This window comes from Jaculus jaculus, chromosome 23 (assembly GCF_020740685.1).
Source record: "Jaculus jaculus isolate mJacJac1 chromosome 23, mJacJac1.mat.Y.cur, whole genome shotgun sequence".
NCBI lineage: Eukaryota > Metazoa > Chordata > Mammalia > Rodentia > Dipodidae > Jaculus > Jaculus jaculus.
Genome location: NC_059124.1, coordinates 2,314,759 through 2,338,984, shown reverse-complemented (window position 1 = coordinate 2,338,984; position 24,226 = coordinate 2,314,759). Strand labels below are relative to the sequence as shown.

The window sequence follows — 24,226 nt, the reverse complement described above, 5'->3', positions numbered from 1 at the left end:
TAGATAATCTGTTTTAATACCCAATCTTACATAAATATGTTTTACTGATTTGATTATTTACAATGCTCAGGAGAATTTTAGAATTTGCTTGTATTTTGTTCCACCCAGCCTACTAGAACCCTTGCACAGCAGGCAACCCAAACACCTATGATCACCTCTGCTAATACTCTAGGAGTCATTCAAGAACCACACCTGGCACCTTAAGCTCCTCCTACCCTGAAGATAGACATCATCAGACTTACACAACTAAAACTACTACAGATAATTAGAAAACCCAAGCATCAGATTAACCTCAGATATAAAATTTTGCACATTATAATACAAGAAACACAAAAAATCACGACAATATAATTCCACCAAAAATTGTAAATCCATCAGAAATGACCTTCAGTGAGACAGATTTAAATGAAATGCTGAGAAAGATCACAAAAGAGTGATGGTAACTATGTTTGAAGGAACCAAAGAACAAAACTCCTAAAAGAGAACACAGGATATCAACTTAATGAAATAAGGAGGTCAAGACATGAGTAAGGAAATAGAAATACTCAAGAAAATCCAATCAGAAATACTTTAAATGGGGCTAGAGAAATGTCTTAGCAGTGAGGACACTTGTCTGCAAAGCCTAAGGACCCATGTTTGACTCTACAGATCCCTCGTAAGCCAGACACACAGGTGAGGTAGACGCACAGGGCTACACATGCGCACAAGACGGCACACATCTGCAGTTCAAATGCAGTGGCTACAGGCCCTGGTGTGCCAATACTCTCCCACTCCCTCTCCATTTCTCATAACAATAATACAAAGAAAAAGAAATACCAGAAATGAAAAACACAGTAAGTCAAACAAACAGCTCTGTAGAAAGTCTCACCAGTAGAAAAATGAAGAAGAGGACAGAATATCTAAACTAGAAGACCAGGTGGCAGATCTAATACATGCCAACAAAGACAAGCTAATAAGGAAGGTATGCATGGGAATTTTCAAGATATTCAGGACACTATGAAAAGATCAAATGTAAGAATTTAAGGTATCAGCTGGGCATGGTGGCACACACCTTTAATTCCAGCACTCGGGAGGCAGAGGTCGGTGGATCGCCATGAGTTCAAGGCTATCCTGAGACTACATAGTGAATTCCAGGTCAACCTGAGTGAGACCCTACCTCAAAAAAAAAAAAAAAAGAAGAAGAATTCAGGGTATAGTAGAAGGAGTAGAATTCCACTCCAAAGGCTTAGTAGGTATTTTCAACAAAATCACAAAAGAAAAATACTTGAAGGGATCCTCCACGCTGAAGAGAAAAGAAAACACAAACATGAGGAAACAGAAAGAAATAAGCCATACTCAAAAAATAGTTAATACAAGAAAGTAAAGGGAAAACAGGAAGCACTATAAAACAAGAAGAATGGAGAGAATAAATACATACCTTTCAATAACTCTTTTTTAAAAAATATTTGAGGGCTGGAGAGATGGCTTAGCGGTTAAGCGCTTGCCTGTGAAGCCTAAGGACCCCGGTTCGAGGCTCGGTTCCCCAGGTCCCACGTTAGCCAGATGCACAAGGGGGCGCACGCATCTGGAGTTCGTTTGCAGAGGCTGGAAGCCCTGGCGCGCCCATTCTCTCTCTCTCCCTCTGTCTGTCTTTCTCTCTGTGTCTGTCGCTCTCAATTAAATAAATAAAAAATTTTTTTAAAAAACCCTCCCAACTAAAAAAAGTCCAGGCCCAGATGGATTCACTGGTGAATTTTACCAGACCTTCATTTAAGAATTAACACCAATGATTCTGAAACTTTTCCATAAAATAGAAAAGGAACGACTACCACCAGCCTCCTCCTACAAAGCCAGCATCACCCTGATACCAAAACCAAAAAATAACATAGATGTAAAACTTCTCAACAAAATATTGACAAACAACACAAGAATATATCAAAAAGATCATTCACCTGAACCAAGTAGGTTTCATCCCAGAGATGCAAGAATGGCTCAACATATGCAAATGAATAAATGTAATACACTATATAAAGGGACTGAAGGATAAAAATCACATGATCATCTCAACAGATACAGAAAAGGCATCTGACAAAATCCAACATCCCTTCATGATAAAAGTCCTACAGAGACTGGGAATAGAAGGAACATATCTCAACATAATAAAGGCAATTTATAACAAATGTACAGCCAACACAACACTAAATGAGAAAAAACTTGAAGTTTTTCTACTAAAATCAGGAGTAAGAGAAGAGTGTCTATTGTCCCCACTTTTATTAAACATAGTACTAGAAGTCTTAGCCATAACAATAAGGCAAGGGATACACACGGATATCTTGGAAAGAAAAAGATCAAGTTACGATTATGTGCAGATGACATGATTCTATACACAGAAGACCCTAAAAACTCTACCAACAAACTGTTAGAGCTGATAAATACTTATAGTAATGTAGCAGGATACAGAAGTCAGTAGCCTTTCTATATGATAACAGAAAACACACAGAGGATGAAATCAGAGAATCACTCCCATTCACAATTGCATCAAAAAAAAAAGTACCTTAGAATAAACCCAACCAAGGAAGTGAAGGATCTCTACAATGAAAACTTTAGAACATTCAAGTGAGAAATTGCAGAAGACACTAGGAAATGGAAAGACATCTCTTGTTCTTGGATTGGAATAATCAATATTGTGAGAATAGCAATCTTACCAAAAGCAATCTACACATTTAATGCAATCCCCATCAAAATTCTAATGGCATTCTTCACAGAAATAGAAAAACAATCCTAAAATTCATTTGGAAGCACAAAAAACCTCAGAAACCTAAAACAATTTTCAGCAACAAAAATAAGGTATCACCATACCTGATTTTAACCTATATTACAGAGCCACAGTAACAAAAACAGCGTGGTACTGGCACAAAAACAGACATGTAGAGCAACAGAACAGGACCCAGATATAAGTCCAGGTAGCTATAGCTACCTGATCTTTGACAAAAATACTCATTGGAGAAAAAGACAGCCTCTTCAGCAAATGGTGCTGGGAAAACTGGATATGTACCTGTAGAAGGATGAAAATAGATTCTTGTATCTCTCCAGGCATAAGAATTAAGTCCAAATGGATCAAAGACCTAAATATCAGACCCGAAACTGTGAAACTGTTAGAGGAAAAAGTAGGGGAAACCCTTCAACATATTGGTATTAGCAAGGACTTTCTGAATTTAACACCAGTTGCTCAAGAAATAAAACCACTAATCAACCACTGGGACCTCATCAAATTACAAAGCTTTTGTACAACAGAGGACATTGTGAATAGAGCAAAGAGGCAACCTACAGACTGGGAGAAAATCTTTGTCAGTTATACATCTGGCAGAAGATTAATACCCAGGATATACAAAGAACTCAAAAAACTAAATAATGAGAAATCAAACAACCCAATGAAAACATGGGCTACAGGACTAAATAGAGTTCACAAAAGAAGTACAAACGGCATATAAACATCTAAAACACCATTCTACATCCCTAGTCATCTGGGAAATGAAGATTAAAACTACGTTGAGACTCCCCATCATGAAAACAAGTGACCATAAATGCTGACGAGGATGCAGAAAAAGAGGAACCCTTCTACACTGTTGGGAATGTAGTCTAGTCCAGCCATTGTAGAAATCAGTGTGGAGGTTCCTGAGACAGCTAAAAAGAGATCTACTATATGACCCAGCTATAGCACTCCTAGGCATATATTCTAAGGGCTCATCTCACTACCTTAGAGATACTTGCTCAACTATGTTTACTGTTGCTCAATTCACAATAGCTGGGAAATGGAACCAGCCTAGATGTCCCCCAACTGATGAGTGGATAATGAAGATGTGACACATTTATACAATAGAGTTCTATGCAGTGGTAAAGAAAAATGAAATCTGCAGGGAAATGGATAGATCTGGAAAGGATTAAACCAAGTGAGGTAACCCAGGCCCAGAAAGCCAAATGTCACATGTTGTCTCTCATGTGAGGATCCTGGCTACAAATGATTAGACTTTGTGTTTGTAGGAAGAAAACTCAGTAGCAGAGGCCAATAAGCTAGAAAAGAGATATAAAGGGAATAGAAAGGGAGGGAGGGGGGTACTTAATAGGATGATATTGTATATATGTAAGCAGAAGAACAGATCAATGGGGGTGAAAAGGCCTAAGTGAGGTCAGGGGAAGAAATTGAGTAAATGGAAAGTGGAGGAAGGGCTAATAAAAATTGAAGAGGGTATGAATTAGTCATATGGAATCCTACTTTTATGGACAATGCAACACCCAGAAGCCATAGACTGTTACTCTAAAATTTTACGTACCAGGGATGGGATACCTTCCATTGAGTTCTTGACCTGGGAGGTCCCTGATGCTCTCACACATTATAGGCCATTGCCAAGGCTCTTGGTTTCCCACTCAGGAATTACATGGTAAGACTCTGTTGTGGAAGACTCCACATAATTGGGCTACAAGGTCACTGAGAAATCCTGCTGGAGCTGAGCTGAAAACCTCCTCCATGTAGACCAGCTGACAGAAAGCTGGAAAAAGCTATGCTGTATGCAGTTCGATGGGACAGAGAGAAATCACTAGTGGTGATATTCAACAATGGGCACTGCAAGCCTTATATTTAGCCAGCCACAGCAAATGAGCCAAAGGGTGCAATAGTGGCACGTCTGTTATGGTAGAAATCAACTGCCCTCTTATTTGACTGGAGGCCTGCTTCATGGAAGGAAATACATCCCTGATACTGAAAACCTACAACAGGGGTAGTCATGAGCAATGTCTGCTGCTGTCTGGCTAAATGTATATACTATGCTTATCAAACTGCCCAGTAAGCACTTCTCTTAATATTTATACCCTTATATTAATGCTACTCTCACTTTGGGTAGAGAATCTTCTCTTTTCAGATGGCAGTGACCTTGGGATGAGTCATAAGGCATCATGGTACTGAGAAGAAGTGACAGGAGTGTTCAGCACTACAATATCTCTATCACACCTTCCAAGGCTAAGGGTCCATTGCAGAAGAGGAGGCAGAAAAACATAAGAGCCAAAGGAAGGGCAGGACTCCTTACAACATGCTCCTCCAGGCACAAAATGATCTTGCAGTGCCTGATACTATCTACACAAGGCCATCATAATAGTAGAAAAAGATGACAATAGTAGAAAAAGTAGTAAAAGATGATGACATCAAAATAATAGACTGATTTGAGAGGGGGAAGGGGTAGGATGGAGAGTGGAGTTGCAAAGGGGGAAGTGGGTGGAGGGAAGAAATGGAAGTTGTCAATAAAAAATAAATTTAAAAAACCAGAACTGAGAATGAAGATATTAAGCTCAATCTCTTTGTTTTGTTTTTAATGTTCAAGTAAACTATCAGCAAAAAAAAAAAAAAAAAAAAAAAATCAGTTGGTTATAAGATGCTAAATTTTAAAATCCTGATAACAATTGAAAAAGCCCCACAAAAAAACAGAAATCCTAGCTAAAAAAAAAAAGTGCCTAAAAGAGAATGTTGGCATGTAACCTTCAATTATCAATCTAGAATCTCAGTTGAAAAAACTAAGAGGAGGAACCACCCTGTCAACATCAGCTGTTTGACCCTAAGGCTGATTACTAAACAACTCGGAAGAGGAACAGATACAGCCTCAAATGCAGCAGTAAGGACAAGTTGCAGTTACTCAACAATTCACTGACTACAGCTCCTTACTGCCAGAAGAAATGAACTGAAGGTTTTCAATCTTTCTGTGATTCCATAGAGCTGTTAATTTGAGTAAGGTAATCAAAACTATATAGCTAACTTGAGGGCAAATGTACACTTCAAACTCAAAACTGGTTAGGCATGCACATTGTGAGGGAGAAGATAAGTCTATTTTTAAAATAAACGCTCTGTTTTAAAGTCAAGATACATCTTTTTAAAAAAAGAAGCAGCAGCAGCTATGTTACAAAAATCTTTTGTTTAAGTTGAAATCAAACCACTGTCGTGGAAACCATCTGACAAGAGTCTGCCAGCCTCACCCTTGACTGTGAGGCTAATTCATCAATGGCAAGTCACAGCAAACACCCAGCGCAGACTCAGTCCAGTCTCTGACTCCCTGAGCTCCCAGCCAGGAACTCCACAACACACTCTGAAATAAAGGGTTCTGCCTTGAATTGAGAGCCAGACAAAGAAGCCATTAATGCAAAGCATAACAATTTTCTTACCAGGTTTTGCTGGCTGCTGGGGAACTGGATGGTGACCTCAGAGGTAAGAATCAAGAATAACACTCTTATGTAAGAAATAAAGAATCCAGGTGTGGTGGCACACGGCTTTACTCCCAGCACTTGGGAGGCAGACGCAGGAGGATCACTGAAAGTTCAAGGCCACCCTGAGACTACATAGTGAATTCTAGGTCAGCAAGAGTGAGTCCCTACCTCGAAAAATAAAAAAATCAAAGAAAGAAATAGAGAGGGATGGAGAAATGGCTTAGCAGTTAAGACATTTGCCTGCAAAGCCAAAAGACCTCGGTTCAATTCCCCAGGACCCATGTAAGCCAGATGCACAACATGGCACATGCGTCTGGAATTCATTTGCAGTAGCTGGAGACCCAGGTGTGCCCATTCTCTCTGTCTCTCTCAAATAAATAAATAAATAAATAAATAAATAAATAAATAAATAAATAAATAAATAAATAAATGTGTGTGTGTGTGTGTGTATATAATTTGTTTGTTTTGGTTTGGTTTTTCGAGGTAGGGTCTCACTCTAGCCCAGGCTGACCTGGAATTCACTACAGAGTCTCACTGTGGCCTCTGCCTTATGGCAATCCTACCTCTGCTGGGATTAAAGGTGTGTGCCACCACGCACATCTCAAATAAATAATTTTTTGCTGTTGTTTGTTGTTGTTGTTGTTTTTGTTTTCCAAGGTAGGGTTTCACTGTGGCCCAGGCTGACCTGGAATTCACTATGTCACCTCAGGGTGGCCTGGAACTCTTGGTGATCCTTCTACCTCTGCCTCCCGAATGCCGGGATTAAAGGTGTGCGCCACCATGCCCGGCCTTCAAATAAATAAATTTTTTAAAAAGGTTTAAAACAGGGGCTTAGCAGTTAAGTGCTTGCCTGTGAATCCTAAGGACCCTGGTTCGAGGTTCGATTCCCCAGGATCCACATAAGCCAAATGCACAAGGTGGCACATGCATCTGGAGTTTGTTTGCAGTGGGTGGAGGTCCTGGCACGCCCATTCTCTCTCTCTCTCTCTCCCCCCCCTACTTTTCTCTCCCTGTCTGTCACTCTCAAATAAATAAATGAAAATAAACAAAGGAAAAAAATTTTAAGGATTTAAAACAATAAAAATTTAAAGAAAAAAGAGCCGGACCTGGGCAAATGCCTTTAATCTCAGCACCTGGGAGGAAGAGGTAAAAGAATCACCATGAGTTCAAGGCCACCCTGAGATTACATAGTGAATTCAGTTCAGCCTGGGATACAGCAAGACCATACCTCAAAAAACAAAAAAAGAGAAAGAGAAACTGCAGTGGTCCTAAACCAGAAGACCCTTGAAATGCCTTCCATTAGCCCACTTCTCCAACACGCCTCCTCTTACAGAAAATGGAAGGTGAGAGGAGGCAAAGTGCAGTGATGGCGAAGTGAAAAAAGATGTTGCTTTAACAGTACAATGTGGAAATATTTTCTTCTTCCAAACAAGCTTGTCATTTAAAAGCAATCAAAACTTTCAATTATGGGCTAGAGAGATTGCTTAATGGTTAAGGCATTTGCCTGCAAAGCCTAAGAACCCAGGTTCAATTCCCCAGTACCCACAAAAGTCAGATGCACATGGTGGCACATGCATCTGGAGTTACTTTGCAGTGGCTAGAGGCCCCAGCATGCCCATTCATTCATTCAGTCAGTCAGTCAGTCTCTCCTCCCCCCACCATTCTAATAAAAATTTAAATTTTTTTCAGGCTGGAGAGATGGCTTAGTGGTTGAGGTGCTTGTCTGCAGCACCAAAGGACCCAGGTTCAATTCTCCAGAACCCACATAAACCAGATGTACAAGGTGACACATATGTCTGGAGTACCTCTACAGCAGCTAGAGGTCCTGATAAACCCATGCTCACTCTCTCCCTGCCTCTCTCAACTAAATAAAAAAAAATATTTTAAAAGAATTTCAATCACTCCTTAGAAAATTTATCTAGCCCATGACATTGATTTTTCCAAAAGTATTTTTGTATATTTATTTGCAAGCAGAGAGGAAGAGAGGAGGAGGAGGAGGAAGAGGAGGAAGAGGAAGAGCACATCAGGGCCTCTAGCCACACAAATGAACTCCAGATGCATGTGCCACCTTGTGTATCTGGCTTACGTAAGTACTGGGGTATTGAATCCATGCCATCAGGCTTTACATGGAAGCAATTTTAACTGCTGAGGCATGTCTCCAGCCTAATATTCTTTTTTTTTTTTTCTTTTTTAATGGTTTTTGGAGGTAGGGTCTCAATCTAGCCTAAGATAACATGGAAGTCACTCTTTAGTTTCAGAGTGGCCTTGAACACATAGCATTCCTCCTACCTCAGCTTCCCAAGTGTTGGGATTAAAGGTATGTGCCACCACACCTGGCCTGGTATTCTTTATAGTGACAGAATTTAATAAATATTTCCCCCCACAGTTTTGTTTATAAGTATTAACTACCTATTATAAGACATAATATTCTTTCCCAAAAGGATCAAGTGTGATTTCAATGACTGAAGTTTGACAGAGAACTGATAAAATACCTTTAAAAGGGGTGGGGCTGGAGAGATGACTCAGTGGTTAAGTAACTTGCCTGCAAAGCCTAAGGACGGCCAGATGCACAAGGTGGTGCATGAGCCTGGAGTTCGTTTACAGTGGCTAACAGCCCTGACATGTCATTCTCATTGTCTGTCTCTCTCTCTGCCTCCTTCTCAAATAAATAAGTAAACAAACAAGCAAGCAAACAAAGGTTACTCAAAATACTAAACTTATGAGGCGTCACTTAAGAGACGATGAGCGACACAAAGCAGGCCTGCAGCACGGCCGTCCGAGACTGGTCTCCCCAGGAGCAACCTACAGCTTGTTACGTGAAGTACACCTCATCTGCCCTCTTAACTTTGTTTCTTCTGGGATAACGTCATCTTACCATCTTTGCAGGTTTTTCCGTTCTCCAGGAGTCTGACCCCCGTTGGGCAAGCACACTGATAAAAAGGCTTGACTGGAGACATCAAACACAAATGGGAACAACCACCATTATCAACGCCACATGGATTTGTAGCTGTCAAATATAAATCACAGTGATTAATACCAACAGTTATGAATGACCTCTCTCATTCTGGGTACACAAAGGTTAACAACTATAACATGAGCAACTGTGATCAACCAAAATTATTACCAAATGTTATCCAGGTGCTGGACTACCAAGCCATCTGCAACAAAAGGAATTCATCAGTGAGAACTTACTTTAGTATTTTCTGTCCAAAGAGAAATAAACAAAAAAGAAAAGCAGGAGAGCCTTGGCCTAAAAGTGCTTAAAATCTTATCAGTAAGTCAAAATTAGCAAACTATAAAAATGAAAAAGAAAACAAGATTAGATGCTATTTTGCACATTACAGACTCTAAGAGTCAACAGGGAAAAGAAATCCCTCATGTTAAAGCAAGCAGGAAGACTTCATGATGCCCACTGGACCGGGCAGCCGCCCTGACAGCAGCACAGGTGTGCCCAACTGCAAGGATAGACACTGGCAAGACAGTCGGGTGGGTGAGAACTCTGACTAGACGCTACAGTTCCTGGTGACAAACAGGCAACACTAAAAAACGAAGAACAGGAGCACAGTGGCAGCGAGTACGGGATGCTGGGAAAAGCAAGTAGAGCAGTCAAGTCAAGAGGTGAGCAGAATGGGTTTGAGAGACGTGTCTGAAGAGCAGAAGGCAGAGCGTGGTGTCACGTGCCTGCAAGAGCAGCACAGGAAGGCAGAGGCAGGAGGATGAGGAGGTCAGCCTCTACTACACAGGGAGTTGGAGGCCAGTCTGAACTACATATATCCTGTCTTACAAATTTTTAAATTTGGGCTGGAGGGATGGCTTAGCGGTTAAGGTGCTTGTCTGCAAAGCCAAAGGACCCAGGTTTGATTCCCCAGGACCCACATTAGCCAGATGCACAAGGGGGGTGGCACACACATCTGGAGGTCGTTTGCAGTGGCTAAAAGCCCTTGCACCCCCATTTTCTCTCTCACTCAAATAAATAATTGTTTTAATGTAAAAAAAAATTTATTTGGGGCTCGGGAGATGGCTCAGCGGTCAAAGGGGTTTTCTTGAAGAATCTACCCTGGAGTACACACACACACACACACACACATACACACACACTTTTTAAAAAATATTTAAAAGAATTTTAGGGCTGGAGAGATGGCATAGCGGTTAAGCGTTTGCCTGTGAAGTCTAAGGACCCCGGTTCGAGGCTCGGTTCCCCAGGTCCCACATTAGCCAGATGCACAAGGGGCGCACACGTCTGGAGTTCATTTGCAGAGGCTGGAAGCCCTGGCACGCCCATTCTCTCTCTCCCTTTATCTGTCTTTCTCTCTGTGTCTGTCGCTCTCAAATAAATAAATAAATAAAATTTAAAAAACAAAGAATTTTAAATTTTTTTAAAGGCTTGCATATTCTGAGCGCTGCCTAGTATGTAGAAGGCCTGGGTCAACCCTCAGCACTACAGAACCCACCAGCATCCCCCTCCCCCCAAAAAAAGAAACCTAAGAGGAAAGAACAAGTACACTGGAGCAAATAAACTGTGAAAATGAGTATGTTCAAATAACATTCATAAAAAACTCAACGTAAGATGGAAAACAACAGACTATAAAAGAAGCCAGGTGTGGTGGCCTTTAATCCCAGTGCTCCCAGAGCTAGAATAGCTGTGAGTTCAAGGCCAGCCTGGACTACAGAGTGTATTCCAGGTTAACCTGGTCTAGAAGAAGATCCTATCTCAAAAAATAAGAGAGGGAGAGCAAAAGAGAGAGAGAATGAGAGAAATAAAAGTCAGTAGCATCAAAAATTACTGCAAATTCTCACAAACAAAACATAAAGGACCAAATCTACCATTTAAAAGGAAACTGGGGGAAGTGGGCTAACCATGAGAATGAAAAGTTCATGCATGACTAAACATTTCCTTTAATACATGAGTAAAACATGCATTTTAATTAGTTCATGGTCATTAGAGGTAATTTAATACACAGAATATTTGATTATCTCCTTCTAACTGGAAAGAACTAATACAAAGCAACACAGGATTCAAAACTCATCTTTGCATGCCATGCATTTATTTTATTGTTATGTTTTGCTTGTTTTGTTTTTGATGCAGGGTCTCGTTCTAGCCCAGGCTGACCTGGAATTCACTATGTAGTCTCAGGCTGGCCTCAGACTCACAATCCTCCTACATCTGCCTCCAAAGTGCTAGGATTAAAGGTGAGTGTAACCACACCTGGCTAAAACTTCATCTTTGGCTATAGCAAACAATCTGAAATATCCTAAGACAAATACTGGACATTGATTTATATATGTGCCAAACATTTAACATTCTCATATTCCACTTAAACCTCATTCCATTCTTCCCTTACTAGATGTCACTGTCAGCTGACCAAAGCAGTAACAGATAACCAAAAATAGAAACAAAATGTAAAAGCGGAGGTCATGTGAGAGCATGGAGAAGTGTGGCCACGTAGCTGCAGCAGCAGTGTAAGCACGAATACTTACCAGCCAGACCAACACGAGTGGTTTATAAACACATTCAAATGCAGAAATAATGTGAGCAAAAACTGCATTTATGCATAAACTCAGCAAATGAGTTGTATCCATTTTTATTCCTCTGTTCTCCATCACCATGACCCCTACCCCAAATAAAGGCAGAAAACTATGTAGCAAGAGCTGCTAGACCACCTAAGCTTTAAGCTGGTTTAACCTGCATTATATGTGGATGCTTCTCCTCTGTTTTTCCCCTAGTACTGCCTTTGGATATGTCCTTCATCCTCCTAACCCTCACTACAGCCAGACAACAGAGCTGTTCCAACTTGCACTTTAAAAATCCAGATCACTTACCATTTGGCTGCCTCTGCTGGCTGAAGGCATGTATATCCATGGGAGAGAAGATGTTAGAGTGGATTTCACGCAGACCCTCGCCAGTATACTTGTTGCAAGCCAAAATGGAGTGCGTATTCCAGTCAGTCCAATACAATGTGTCCTCAAATAACGTCAAGGCAAAAGGATGTGGAAGGGAACCTTTAACCACTGCCTGCCTATTAACACAAAAAGAAAAACTTAAATTTATCACATCATCATCACTCACATTTAAAATGGTCTTGTTTTAAATTAACATATAAATACAACATACTGTGGATCAAAAACATCTATAAAAAAACCAAGGTAAGGGCTGGAGGGATGGCTTAGTGTTAAGGAGTTTGCCTGTAAAACCAAAGGATCTTGGTTCAATTCCCTAGGACCCATGTTAGCCAGATACACAAGGGGGTGCATGTGTCTGGAGTTCGTCTGCAGTGGCTGGAGGCCCCCGCCATTCTCTCTCTCTCCCCCTCCCTCTTTCTGTCAAATAAATAAATATTTAAAAAACAAGGTAAATGACAGATTCAAGAGTTTTTAAAATGTCCCAAAACCCCACCTGAACCCCACCTAACATGACGGCAGGACCCACGGTCATGACGAGGCACATGCAGAGCACGCACCTACTGGCCCTGCTACCAGCCCCTCGCTCCACTTCTAGACTCTCACCTCTCGTCCTCCCACAGAACTCATCTCATCAGGAAAAGTGAGCAAACCCTGGGGAACAGATTAAAGTCAGAAACAGGCTTATCCCTTCTTGATGTGGAAAAAAAACTGAGCCAGTTTCTCCAATCACTTCTTAGGATTTTAGTAAGTGCAATTTTAGTAACATACACATCATGCTAAAAAGTAATTTAGATCGGGTGCTCCCTACAAACCTCACTCCAGCCCCCAAAACTGGTCACCTGAGCTGATTTTGCCGTGTTCCTTTCTGAGCTCCCCAATTCAGCCATCCAAAGTAGCCTTGCCCTGCAGGACTCACTCACGACACAAAAGAGGTCCAGAACTGCACACCAGCACATGTTACGTACAAGGAGCCACAGCAAGACCTGGTACTCAAGGCACAGGGCTCTGCTGAGAGTCAGAGTTGTGCAACTAGCAAATGGTCTAGGATAGTGAATAAATCATATTTAGCATCAAATTTAACATTCAAGAAAATAAGTGTTTTGGTATTTTCAAAACCAGATTTCTCTGATCTTCCAGCCTAGGAAGTGTGGAGGGGGGATATAAGCTACTGAAGAGAAGTAGAGTATCAAATATCTTGAGGACGATGATTCAGTTTTTAGTCGTATGATGCTGTGATCTCTACCACCCACTAATCTGCACATTTCTATACCTATACTAAATGAAAAAGCAATATCAATTTTATCAAAGCAGAGTTGGTATCTGTTACCATATCTGGACCAGTTCTAGCCTGAAGTGTCATAAATTCAGGCCAGAATTTTTATTTTATTTTATTTTTAAATTTTTTATTTTATTTTATTTTTAAAATCTGACTATAAGATTAGGATGGCTAATAATCTTCCAAAATTAAGTATGATAAAACACAAAGAAAAGATGTCAAGACAGACAAGTGATGAAAATGAAAAATAAACGATGTAAAAACCAAGCTACTTGGCACTTCATCAACCATCCTAAAAATTGCAAATTGCATAACCAGATCTTTTAAGAAAAACCTTGGAAAAAGCCTTTTAAATCCCTTTATGTCTCTTTAAATAAAAAGTTAAAATTCATTCTCATAAACTAAACCCCAAAAAGTAGACAATAGAAAAGCAAAATCCCTGCCTAAAAGCTGAGTAAGCTTGTTATATATACTGACTGAAAACGGGATTAGAAGCCAGACAGAGTCGAGTTTAAATCCTCCCAACACAACTGACATCGTTTTTAAGGCTCATTTTCTTCATCTGTGAGTGGAAGATAGCCATCGCTCCTTACCGAGTCACCATGAAGACTAAATGATCACATATACAAAAGCCATTCCACATGGCACTCCACACTTAGTAATACTTCATAAATGACTCCCCAATTTCAGGGCATTTATTCTCAATATTTTAGTGTTTCTAATATAAGGATAATATTTTACAATGCTAATATTTCATGTGGTAGTTTTTGAATAAACTTTTAAAGTGAACAATTTACTAGTCAGTAAATACTGTAAGTAACATTCAGTAAATTGTCATTTTTTTCAGACTTCTTTAGTCACATCCCCCTGAAAGCCAAGTCACTGTAATGCTACACACGCAACACTTGGTGGATTGCTTTAGAGCTGTTACTTTATTGAGTAGCTCTGATGTTTAGAGAGCGCAGACTATGGCTTATTTATAGTCCCAGAATGTCATATATTACTCATACAAATCAGGCAAACTTGTTAAAACAGTGTGTGCTTGATTAAATTAAATGTTTTAAGTGAAAACTATAACAGCTAAACAAAACACAGAGCTGAAGGCAGCTGACACACGGGTCATATATGGATGTGTCCAGCTAACGGTGGCTTGCTCCTGAACACGGAAATACCAATACTTCCAGCACTGACACACGGAAGTACCGGTCGTCACCTTCTTCCCAAGAAAACCCAGTTTCTGGTTTCCCCCTGATTGAGGAGTTGATTTTTGTGTCTACTGCCAGAACAAAGCCTGGTCCTCAGCACCTCAGGGACAGTGAAGAGCGCAGGTGGAAACAGGGAGCACCAATGATCTAGAGCTAGCTACGACTGCCCATCCACCCCTGCCCGCCGCACCTGACTCACAGCTACGCCCACTAGCAGGCCTCCAGGAGCCTGCTTGCTGGCCGCCTTTCTCAGGAACCTTTCCTATGCTTCTTGCGAATCCTACACCATCCAGACTTAGCCTGCACCAGATACTTCTGCATGTTGTTCACTTTCTGTCTCTGGACAACATCCCTGAGCCTGCCCCTCTCCAAACTGCCCGCCTGTGCGAGCAGCCAATCTTAGTGTAAGCACACCTCAGGAGGACTTACTGTCAAGCACTCTGACCTGAACCTAACCTTCAAAGAGAGATTTCCGACATCACAGCTCTTGACAGTCTCCACGTATCCTGTATGTGGAAGCATGACTAGGAAGGAAACCAAAAGCCCAGGACAGCATTCACAACACAGCTACATAAAAAGGCACAAACCCAAGGCTGAGCATCCTGTGCATGCCCTTAATTCCAGCACTCAGGAGGCAGAGGTAGAAGGATCTTGTGGGTTCAAGGCCACTCTGAGACTACATAGTGAATTCCAGGTCAGCCTCAGCCAGAACAAATCAAACTAGAATCTATTTCAAACGTCAGGAAGAAATGAAGAGTACCAGAAACCATAAATACGTGAGTTATACAAAAGTCTCTATTCGGGAAGCTGGGAACATGGCTCAGAGGTGAGAGGTGCACACCATGAAGGACCAGATTCAGTTGCAAAGCCACCCATGCAAACCAGATGCAAAAAGTGGCACAAGCATCTGGTACCAGCTCACTCACAGTGTGCCTACATATACATACATGTGTATACATATACACACCACGTGCAAGCAAACACTTTTTAAAAGAAATCGGAAGCTCTGAAGAAAATGTCTACTCATTTTAACCTCTTAAAAACAAAATTATATAAAATAAGATTTACAGGGCTGGAGAGATAGCCTAGCACTTGCCTGCGAAGCTTAAAGAAAGAATTACAACACTGGGGCTGGAGAGAGATCTTAGCGGTTCAGGCACTTGCCTGCAAAGGCTAAGGAGACCCTGGGAATACTATCACGCTCTCTGACCTGAACCTAACCTGGAAAGGGAGATTCTCTACATCACGGCCCTTGACAGTGTCCACATCCTGCATGTGAAGCATCTGCACAAGGTGGCGCATGTTTCTGGAGTTTGTCTGTAATGGCTAGAGGTCCTGGCACACCCATTATCTAGCTCTATCTGAAACCCCCAAATAAAATTAAAATTTACAACACTGTACTGGTTCTAACAGAAATACAATACAAATGACAGTATCACAAAGGTGAGGAGAGGCAGAAAGGCTCACAGGAATTAAGTTACTAGTACCATAAGGTATGTTTTCGCAAAATGCACATGGTAATCTCTCAATCACTTAAAATCCCTAAAATAGGGGTGGAGAGATGGCTCAGAGGTTTTTAAAGATGCTTGCTTGCAAAGCCTGAAGGTCTGAGCTCAACTCCTCAGTATACATGTAAAGTCAGCTGCAAAAAATGATACATGCATCTGCAATTTGTGGTTTTTTGTTGTTGTTGTTTTGGTTTTTTTTTCAGCAAGAGGCCCCAGGATGTCCATATTCTCTCTATTCCCCCTTTCCTCTCTCACATATACACCCCAAGTAAATTAATTTTTTAACCCCCAAAATATACTATTAAAAGATCAAAACATAAAAGATCAACAAAGTCAGATATAAAGGGCACTTTTAATCCCAGCACTTGGGAGGCAGAGGTAGGAGGATCACTGTGAGGTTGAGGCCACCCTGAGGCTACACAGTGAATTTCAAGTCAGCTTGGACTAGAACAAGACCCTACCTCAGAAAACCAAAAGGCAAAAGTTACTAAGACTAAAACAAAGCAACATTCAACTACATGCTACCTACAGAAGGCATGCTTTGGACACAAACACAAACAAGTCCCGCGCACACAATCACACCGAGCACTAACGAGAAGAACTGAGAAGCCCCAACAGGGTTAGGGCGTCGTAACACCCTGTTCTCACTGAAGAACAGAACCGCTAGGCAGAAACTGATCAAGGAGACAGAAAATCTGAAATTATCAATCACCTTAACATTTGTAAGATACTCCGACAAGAGAATGAATACACATTTTTCACAAGGACAAAAGCAACTTTCTGCAGGATAGATCACATGCCATTTCTGCCTTGTTCTCCTGTTGTGCTGGGGACTGAATGCAGGAGCTTGCATTTCTAGGCAAATGTTCTACCCCTGGGTTACATCCCCAGCCCACATGCCAGCTAATTAAAAACCAAAATTTATGGATACATTGTTAATTGACAGAGTGCATACTTAGCATCCATGAAGATCTAGGTTCCATCTCCATCATTTAACAAGAAAAAAAAACCACATGTATGTGTTTTCAAGAGAGGCAGCATTGGTTATAATCACAGTATTTCAGAAGCCAAGCGAAGCCAGCCTGGGCTGCACAATGAGACCTATGTTAAGATAAAGACACATCGTACAAAGAGCTTCTCTGACCAAAATGGAATCCTTTAGGAATCCACAATGAATGAAAATTCAAGAATCAAAATTTCTTTCTCCTTTTTCTAAGTCTCGATTTCCTAAATTCTTCCTCACAGTCTTCTTAATGAGCAATGGGTAACTGGCGTGGTGGCTCACACCTATAACCCTACCCTGAAGAGGCTGAAGCAGGAAGGTTGCCAAAATTTTCCAACCTAGGTAGGCTACAGAATGAAACCTTGTCTCAAAAAGGGGAGAGGGAAAAAGATAATCTTTTCTCTACAATTTTGTTTTGATACAATGCAATGCTCATGCTCAGAGCCAGTAACAACTTGGCATAGCCATTCTGAAAGCATTTACTGGAGACAGCCTGATCTGGCCTCTGTCCTCTGCGGACATAGCATACTTGCCAGACACTGGAGGGGCAACCACTCACTCTCTCATCCTTAAAATATGCTACCTGTGGGAGTCTGAATGGATGGCTCCCAATATGTTCAGGATTTTATTAAAGTTTGCAATTTAGACCTGCAGCCACCTGGCTGGGGGAGGTGTCACTGTGGGGGGATCCTAGGGTCCAGCCCTAAGGTGGGGGGGGGGGGTTGGAATTCCAGCCTAAGATACGCGAAGTACCTGAGCTCTGGGGTTCCTAATTGTGCTTGCTCATGGTGCTGATGGCTTTTTTCTCACACCACGGACCTGTTAAAGCTTCTTCTGCCATTACGGAACTTCCCCTGGATCTGTAAACTTCAAATAAATCCCTTCTTCCCCTCATAAACTGTGCTGGTTTGGAGGCTCATCCCAGCAACGACACAAGGCTGTCTGCTACAGCTCCCCACTTGGCCAGCAGACCTGAGGCTCTCCTGGTTGTTGCTAATTCTGCTTGTTCCTGCCTGGACAGCGAACCACAGAGAGGCCTGCTTATGTTTTGAATACCTGCAGTCAGTTTACAGCCAGGTTTTAGCCATGTGTTCTTCAAATCTGTCATCCGGTTTCTTATCCATTTGCATCAGAAACCTATGAGAAGGCCATAGCATCGTCTGACAATGAACACAAAGCTGAATGTGGCAGCTTTTTAAAAAATATATATTTATTTGAGAGTGACAGAGAGAGAAAGAGGTAGAGAGAGAGAATGGGTGCACCAGGGCTTCCAGCCACTGCAAACTCCAGACGCATGCGCCGCTTGTACATCTGGCTAATGTGGGTCCTGGGGAATCGAGCCTTGAACGGGGTCCTTAGGCTTCACAGGCAAGCGTTTAACCACTAAGCCATCTCTCCAGCCCAGGCAGCTGATTTTTATGTTCACTTTTGTCCTTTATAAAAGTTTGCTTTTACCTATGTCTAAACTATCTTTAAGTTATTCCACTTTTTTGAAACAAGTAAAAAAATCTGACAAAAAAGTTTGTTTTAGTTGAATTCTCTAAACCTCCTAATGGAGAAAATTTTAAAATATTTACATTCTAAAGAACCCTTTCGCTATTTAAGAGTCTCTTCTGGTAGGATCTTAAGAACATCAAAAACTCCACATACTCAAACACAAGAATATACATAAAAAGTGCCTTTGAGGGGCTAGAGAGCTGGCTTAGTGGATAAGGTGCTTGCCAGCCAAGCCTAAGGACCCAGGTTCAATTCTCCAGATCCCACATAAGCCAGATGCATATGGTGGCACATGTACCTGGAGTTGTTGGCAGTGCCCATTCTCTCTCTCTTTCTCTAACAAATAAATAAAATTATTTTTTAAAGTGCCTTTGGAAGTCCAGACATGATCTGAGAAGACACTCCTCAGACTGACACACCACTGAAGAACGGAGGTAGTCCCGAGCAAGAATGACAAGCAATGCAGTCCTCCTTTGCTACAGGCTAGCAAGATGCACGACTAATGCAGCTACTTTTAAAGACCAAACTGAAGGTCTGCTCTAATTCCCTTTGACACTGGTAGGAAAGCACTCTGATTTCCTCTGTGAACAACTGAGAACCAGGAGTGGTGGATCATGCCTTTAGTTCCAATACTCAGGGAACTAAGATGAGAAAAGTACCATGAATTTGAGGTCAGCATGGAAAAGAATGAGTTCCTGACTCAAAACAAACAACAAAAAAAGCCACAAAGATGAGTTTTATATTTTGATTTAATATATCAAGTCCACGTGGAACTTTCTTAAACTACACACAAACACATGACAATCTTACCGATTTGTTCCATCCAGGTTTGATTTATGGATGAAATTAAGTTTTGCATCTGCCCAATAAAGCTTCCGTTCCTCATAATCCAAAGTCAGTCCATTTGGCCAGTAAATTTCAGTGTTTATTATAATGAAACGATTTGAGCCATCCATTCCAGCACGTTCTATCTTTGGCACTTCTCCCCAGTCTGTCCAGTACATGAACCTAAAAATAAAAAATTCATTAGAAAAGTCAACCAATAATCTGACATACAGCAAAACTATCCTTCAAAATTGAAGGTGAGCTAGAGTAATGCAAATAAATAAGAATTTGCTGCTCACAGACCTGCCTTACCAGAGACACCAGAATAAATTCTTTAGGATTAAAAGTATTCACACATATAATTCACCTAGGTAACTATTCTCTCAATAGATTAAAAAGACATTTTTACAAAAAAAAAAAAAAACGGTTGTTTTGTTGGACTTTTAGTATAGTATATTAGAGCATAACAGTATTAATCAAGGGGTGGGCAATCAATATGGAGCCAAAGAACTTACCTCAGAAATTAAATCAAAACCAAGGCAAGAAAGAAGTTCAGAAATGGCTTAAGTGTCTGCTAATATATGTTATAAATTTTTTTCTCAATGCTGGGAACAGCTCAATAGATAGCATGCTTGTCACACAAGTGTGTAAATACTTCAGCTCAGAAGCCGGCTGGGTGCTACAGCATCTGCAAGTATAATCTCGGTGCTTAGGACGAGACACGGGAGTTGCCCAGAAGCTCTGGGGCCAACTAACTAGGTGACAGCCCTACCTCAAACAAGGCGGGAGGCAAGGACTGACACCCCCTGACCTCCACACACTCGCACCCACACTCTCATCAAATAAATAAAAATGTTAAAGAAAAACAATGTACTTGACACATGAATGTGTGGACGGGCCTTGTATTTGCTACTCTTATTTCTGCTGTGGCAAAATACCTAGCAAGCATCTTCAGGGTTGGCTTCTCTGGGCTTACAGTTCCAGTCCTAGTCTATCACGGCAGGGAGGCCACAAAGACAAGAGCACGAAGCAGCTGGTCACATTCAACCCACAGTCAGGAAGCGGGGAATGACAAATGCTCACGCTCAGCTCACTTCCTCCTTTTTATTCAGTCTAGGACACCGAGCCATGGAATGGTGCCACCCACGGTTAAGGTGGGTCCTTCCCCACTTCAATTAACTAACCTAGCAACTCCCTCTCAGATATGCCCAGAGATTTGTCTTGTAGGTGAGTCTAAAACCAGTACAAGACTAACCATCACGGACTTCAAAAATTCTAGTAAAGTGAAAAAAGTCAGACACAGTACCAACATGCTGTATGACTGCATTTACCTGAAGAGGCAGCAGAAGGCAGCTGCTTAAAGAGCAAAGAAATCCAATGACGGGAGGGAGGGATGACTTGGCAGTTAATGTATTTGCCTGCAAAGCCAAAGGACCCAGGTTCAATTCCCCAGGACCCATGTAAGCCAGATGCACAAGGGGGTGCATGCGTCTGGAGTTAATTTGCAGTGGCTGGAAGCCCTGGTGAGCCCATTCTCTCTGTCTGTCTGTCTGACTCTCTCAAATACATAAATAAAACTTTAACAAAAAGGACATCAATGGTTTCCTTGGTTGGGGAGTGCGAACAGGTACTAGGTTTCTGTAACTAGTCATTAAGGGGAATGCTCTAAAGCTGACTGTGGTGATGGCTATGCAACACTGTAAATTTAATGAAAATTATGGAATTGTAAGTATGGGAACGTTTTCCTTTATGAATAGATCCAATCAGGCCCAATCTCCTCACATAAAAGTAATTGGATCCATTTATACAAAGGCAGAGGCAAGTTATGCTTCATGGACTGAATTCAAAGCGCAACTATCCTACAAAATTCTAACGTACCTTTACAATAAGACTAAATGTGGGGGTCAAAGAATGTGGGGCTGGAGAGATGGCTCAGCAGTTAAAGTGATTCCTTGCAATGCCTGACAGCCCGGGTTCAATCCTCCAGTACCCATGTAACCTAATGTGGTACATGCATCTGGAGTTCATAGGCAGTGGCAGGAGGCCCTGGTGCGTGCGCACGCGTGCGCGCGCGCACACACACACACACACACACACACACAATCTCTCTGTCCCACTCTCTCCTTATAAATAAATAAAAATGTAAGATGTTGTGAAAACAGGACTGGAGAGCAACTACAATGCAATAATATTTCAATTATCCCAACAAGAAATTTATAATAGATACAATCAGGGTGGTGCCAGCAGACAGAAGACAGCGAAGTCCAAAGATATTTGGCAGACAAAAAACTGACAGTTCTTGGTTATGAAAGGTGAAGGAAGATGGTGTCATTAGGTCTTTGGACAGAACACAGTATCTTCTGGGAATGGAGACATCAGTACACACCAGAACAGGAACTAGGTAAACATGGAGATTGGAGTTTGATCCCCAATACCCTTGTGAAATGTGGGGCATGGTGGCACACCCCCCAGCACTGGGGAGGCAGAGAAGGCAGATGAAAGACAGTGTAGCACATTGACTTAAGAGTACAAATCCTAAGCTAGGCTGCTCAGCTCTGCCACTCCCTACACAGGTGAGGATTAAAACCAGTCCCACCTCAGTGTCCTGAGGATGTAAGCACACATCTGGAATTCAGTTACAGTAGCTGGAGGCCCTGACATGTCAATCCTCCCCCCTTGCCTCCCTCCCTCCATCTGTGTCCCATTTAAAAACAAAAAAGGCCAGTCTGTTGGTCTCGCCTCAAAAAAAAGGAAAGATCAACCCAGACTTCATTCTTTTCCCGCACATGCACGTTTTCATGTTCAAACCCTTCTGACTCTTCCTTCCCCCAGCCCAAGGCCCTCTGAAAGGCATACAGGAACACACAGATGTTACCGAGATCATTTTGTGCAGGGGGTGTGCGTTACAGCACAGTGAAATGCATTTTTCTACTAAAGACCTGCAGTGCACATGTCATAAATGAAGTAAGGTTTCTGCGGCGTAACAAAGTTCGCCAGCCAGCAACCCTCTTCTCTACTCCCCTACATAGAGTGAAAACTGCTAGTACTCTCCAAGAAAGCTCTGAGAAGCGGGACGTGGTGGCGCACACCTTTAATGCCAGCACTCAGGAGGCAGAGAGAGGAGGATCACCGTGAGTTCAAGGTCACCTGAGACTACAGAGTGAATTCCAGGGCAGTCGAGGCCAGAATAAGACCCTACCTAAGGGGAAAAAAAGGAGCATACAAATAAAGCTCCAAGGACAACAAATGACACCGACAGAAATGGTGAGACGAGCACCTGGGGGTCACGTCAATGTTACACTACATGAAGTCAAATAAACTGTCTATGACGTTAAAAATATAATGTGGAAAGTTAAGCGAGCCAGGCGTGGTGGCGCACACCTGCAATCTCAGCACATGGGAGGCAGAGGTAGAGGATCACTGGGAGTTCAAGGCCACCCTGAGATTACATAGTGAATCCCAGGTCAGCCTGGCCTACAACGAAACCCTACCTCAAACAACAACAAAACAAAACAGAAGAATATTAAAAGTTCACTACAGAGGACTGGGAGATGGCTCAGTGGTTAAAGGCACTTGCTTGCAAAGCCTGTCAGCCAGGGTTTAATTCCCCAGCCACCCACATAAAGGAGGATACAAACAGTGGTACAACCCTACTGAATTTGTTTGAAGCAGCAAAAGACCCTGACACACCCACTTACACACGCAAATAATTTTTTTTCATGTTCACTACAAAGCCAGGCATGATGGTGCAGCAGTAATCCCAGCACTGTGGCGGCAGAGGCGGCCGACCTGGGAGTTGCAGGCTCCTCCAGCTACATAAGCAAGGCTGCCACAAGAGAACAAAACAAACTAAAAGCTCAATACAAGTTTAATATGTGTACAAGTGAAGCACTTTCACTCAGTGAGTAGTTGATGGGGAGAGACATTTTCTTCAGTAACGTAGTCACTGGTAAGGTGACCATGCTCCTGTAAACAGCCATAATGAAAACCACTGACACACGCACAAACACAGTCTGATTGCAAACATGTACATGTACAGAAATATCATAATGAACCCATTGTCGTGTGCAATTAATATATGATAATAAAAAATAAAAATAAGGAGGCTGGATAGATGGTTTAGTGGTTAAGTGCTTGCCTGTGAAGCCTATGGACCTCAGTTCAAGGCTCGATTCCCCAGGACCCACATTAGCCAGATGCACAAGGGGGCGCACGCGTCTGGAGTTCGATTGCAGTGCCTGGAGGCCCTGGCGTGCCCACTCTCTCTCTTTCTATTTGCCTCTTTCTCCGTCACTTTCAAATAAATAAATAAAGATAAAAATAAGGGAACCAGGTTAATCCCAGCACTCAGGAGGCAGAGGTAGGAGGCTCATTATGAGTTTGAGGACACCTTGCACCTACATAGTGAATTCCAGGTCAGCCTGAGCTAGAGACAGACCCCACCTCGAAACCAACATAAAAAAAGAAAATTAAAATAAGGGCTGGAGAGATGGCTTAACAGTTACACCAAAAAAGAACAAACTATGGAAAGAAAAACAAATCTAATAAAAATGGTCTAATAAAATAGTGTCATTATTTACTGCTATGAAATGTCCTCACTGTGTCAAGAATTAAGATTCTGGCAGCCATATTGTGGTGACTGGATTCAGGTGTTCCCATAAACTTACGTGTTCTGAATTCTAGGTTCCCAACTGGTAGCAATTTGGGAATTGGAGCCTCCTGGAGACAGACCATTGTTGGGTGCGGGCTTATGGGTGTTATAGCCAGCTTCCTCTTGCCAGCGTTT

General features: G+C 41.8%; 1 protein-coding gene across 1 annotated transcript in view; it reads right to left on the bottom strand.

Moving 5' to 3' along the window:
• The window catches only part of Lrp6 (LDL receptor related protein 6), a 149,827-nt gene that overhangs the window by 74,819 nt on the left and 50,782 nt on the right, over positions 1–24,226 (bottom strand). Inside the window, exons 3-5 of the mRNA XM_004672329.2 lie at positions 19,426–19,623; positions 12,046–12,242; positions 9,101–9,232 (exon numbers count right to left, since the gene is read on the bottom strand). Of these exons, the coding sequence (XP_004672386.1) occupies positions 9,101–9,232; positions 12,046–12,242; positions 19,426–19,623 (527 nt within the window). The remainder of the gene's footprint in view (positions 1–9,100; positions 9,233–12,045; positions 12,243–19,425; positions 19,624–24,226) is intronic.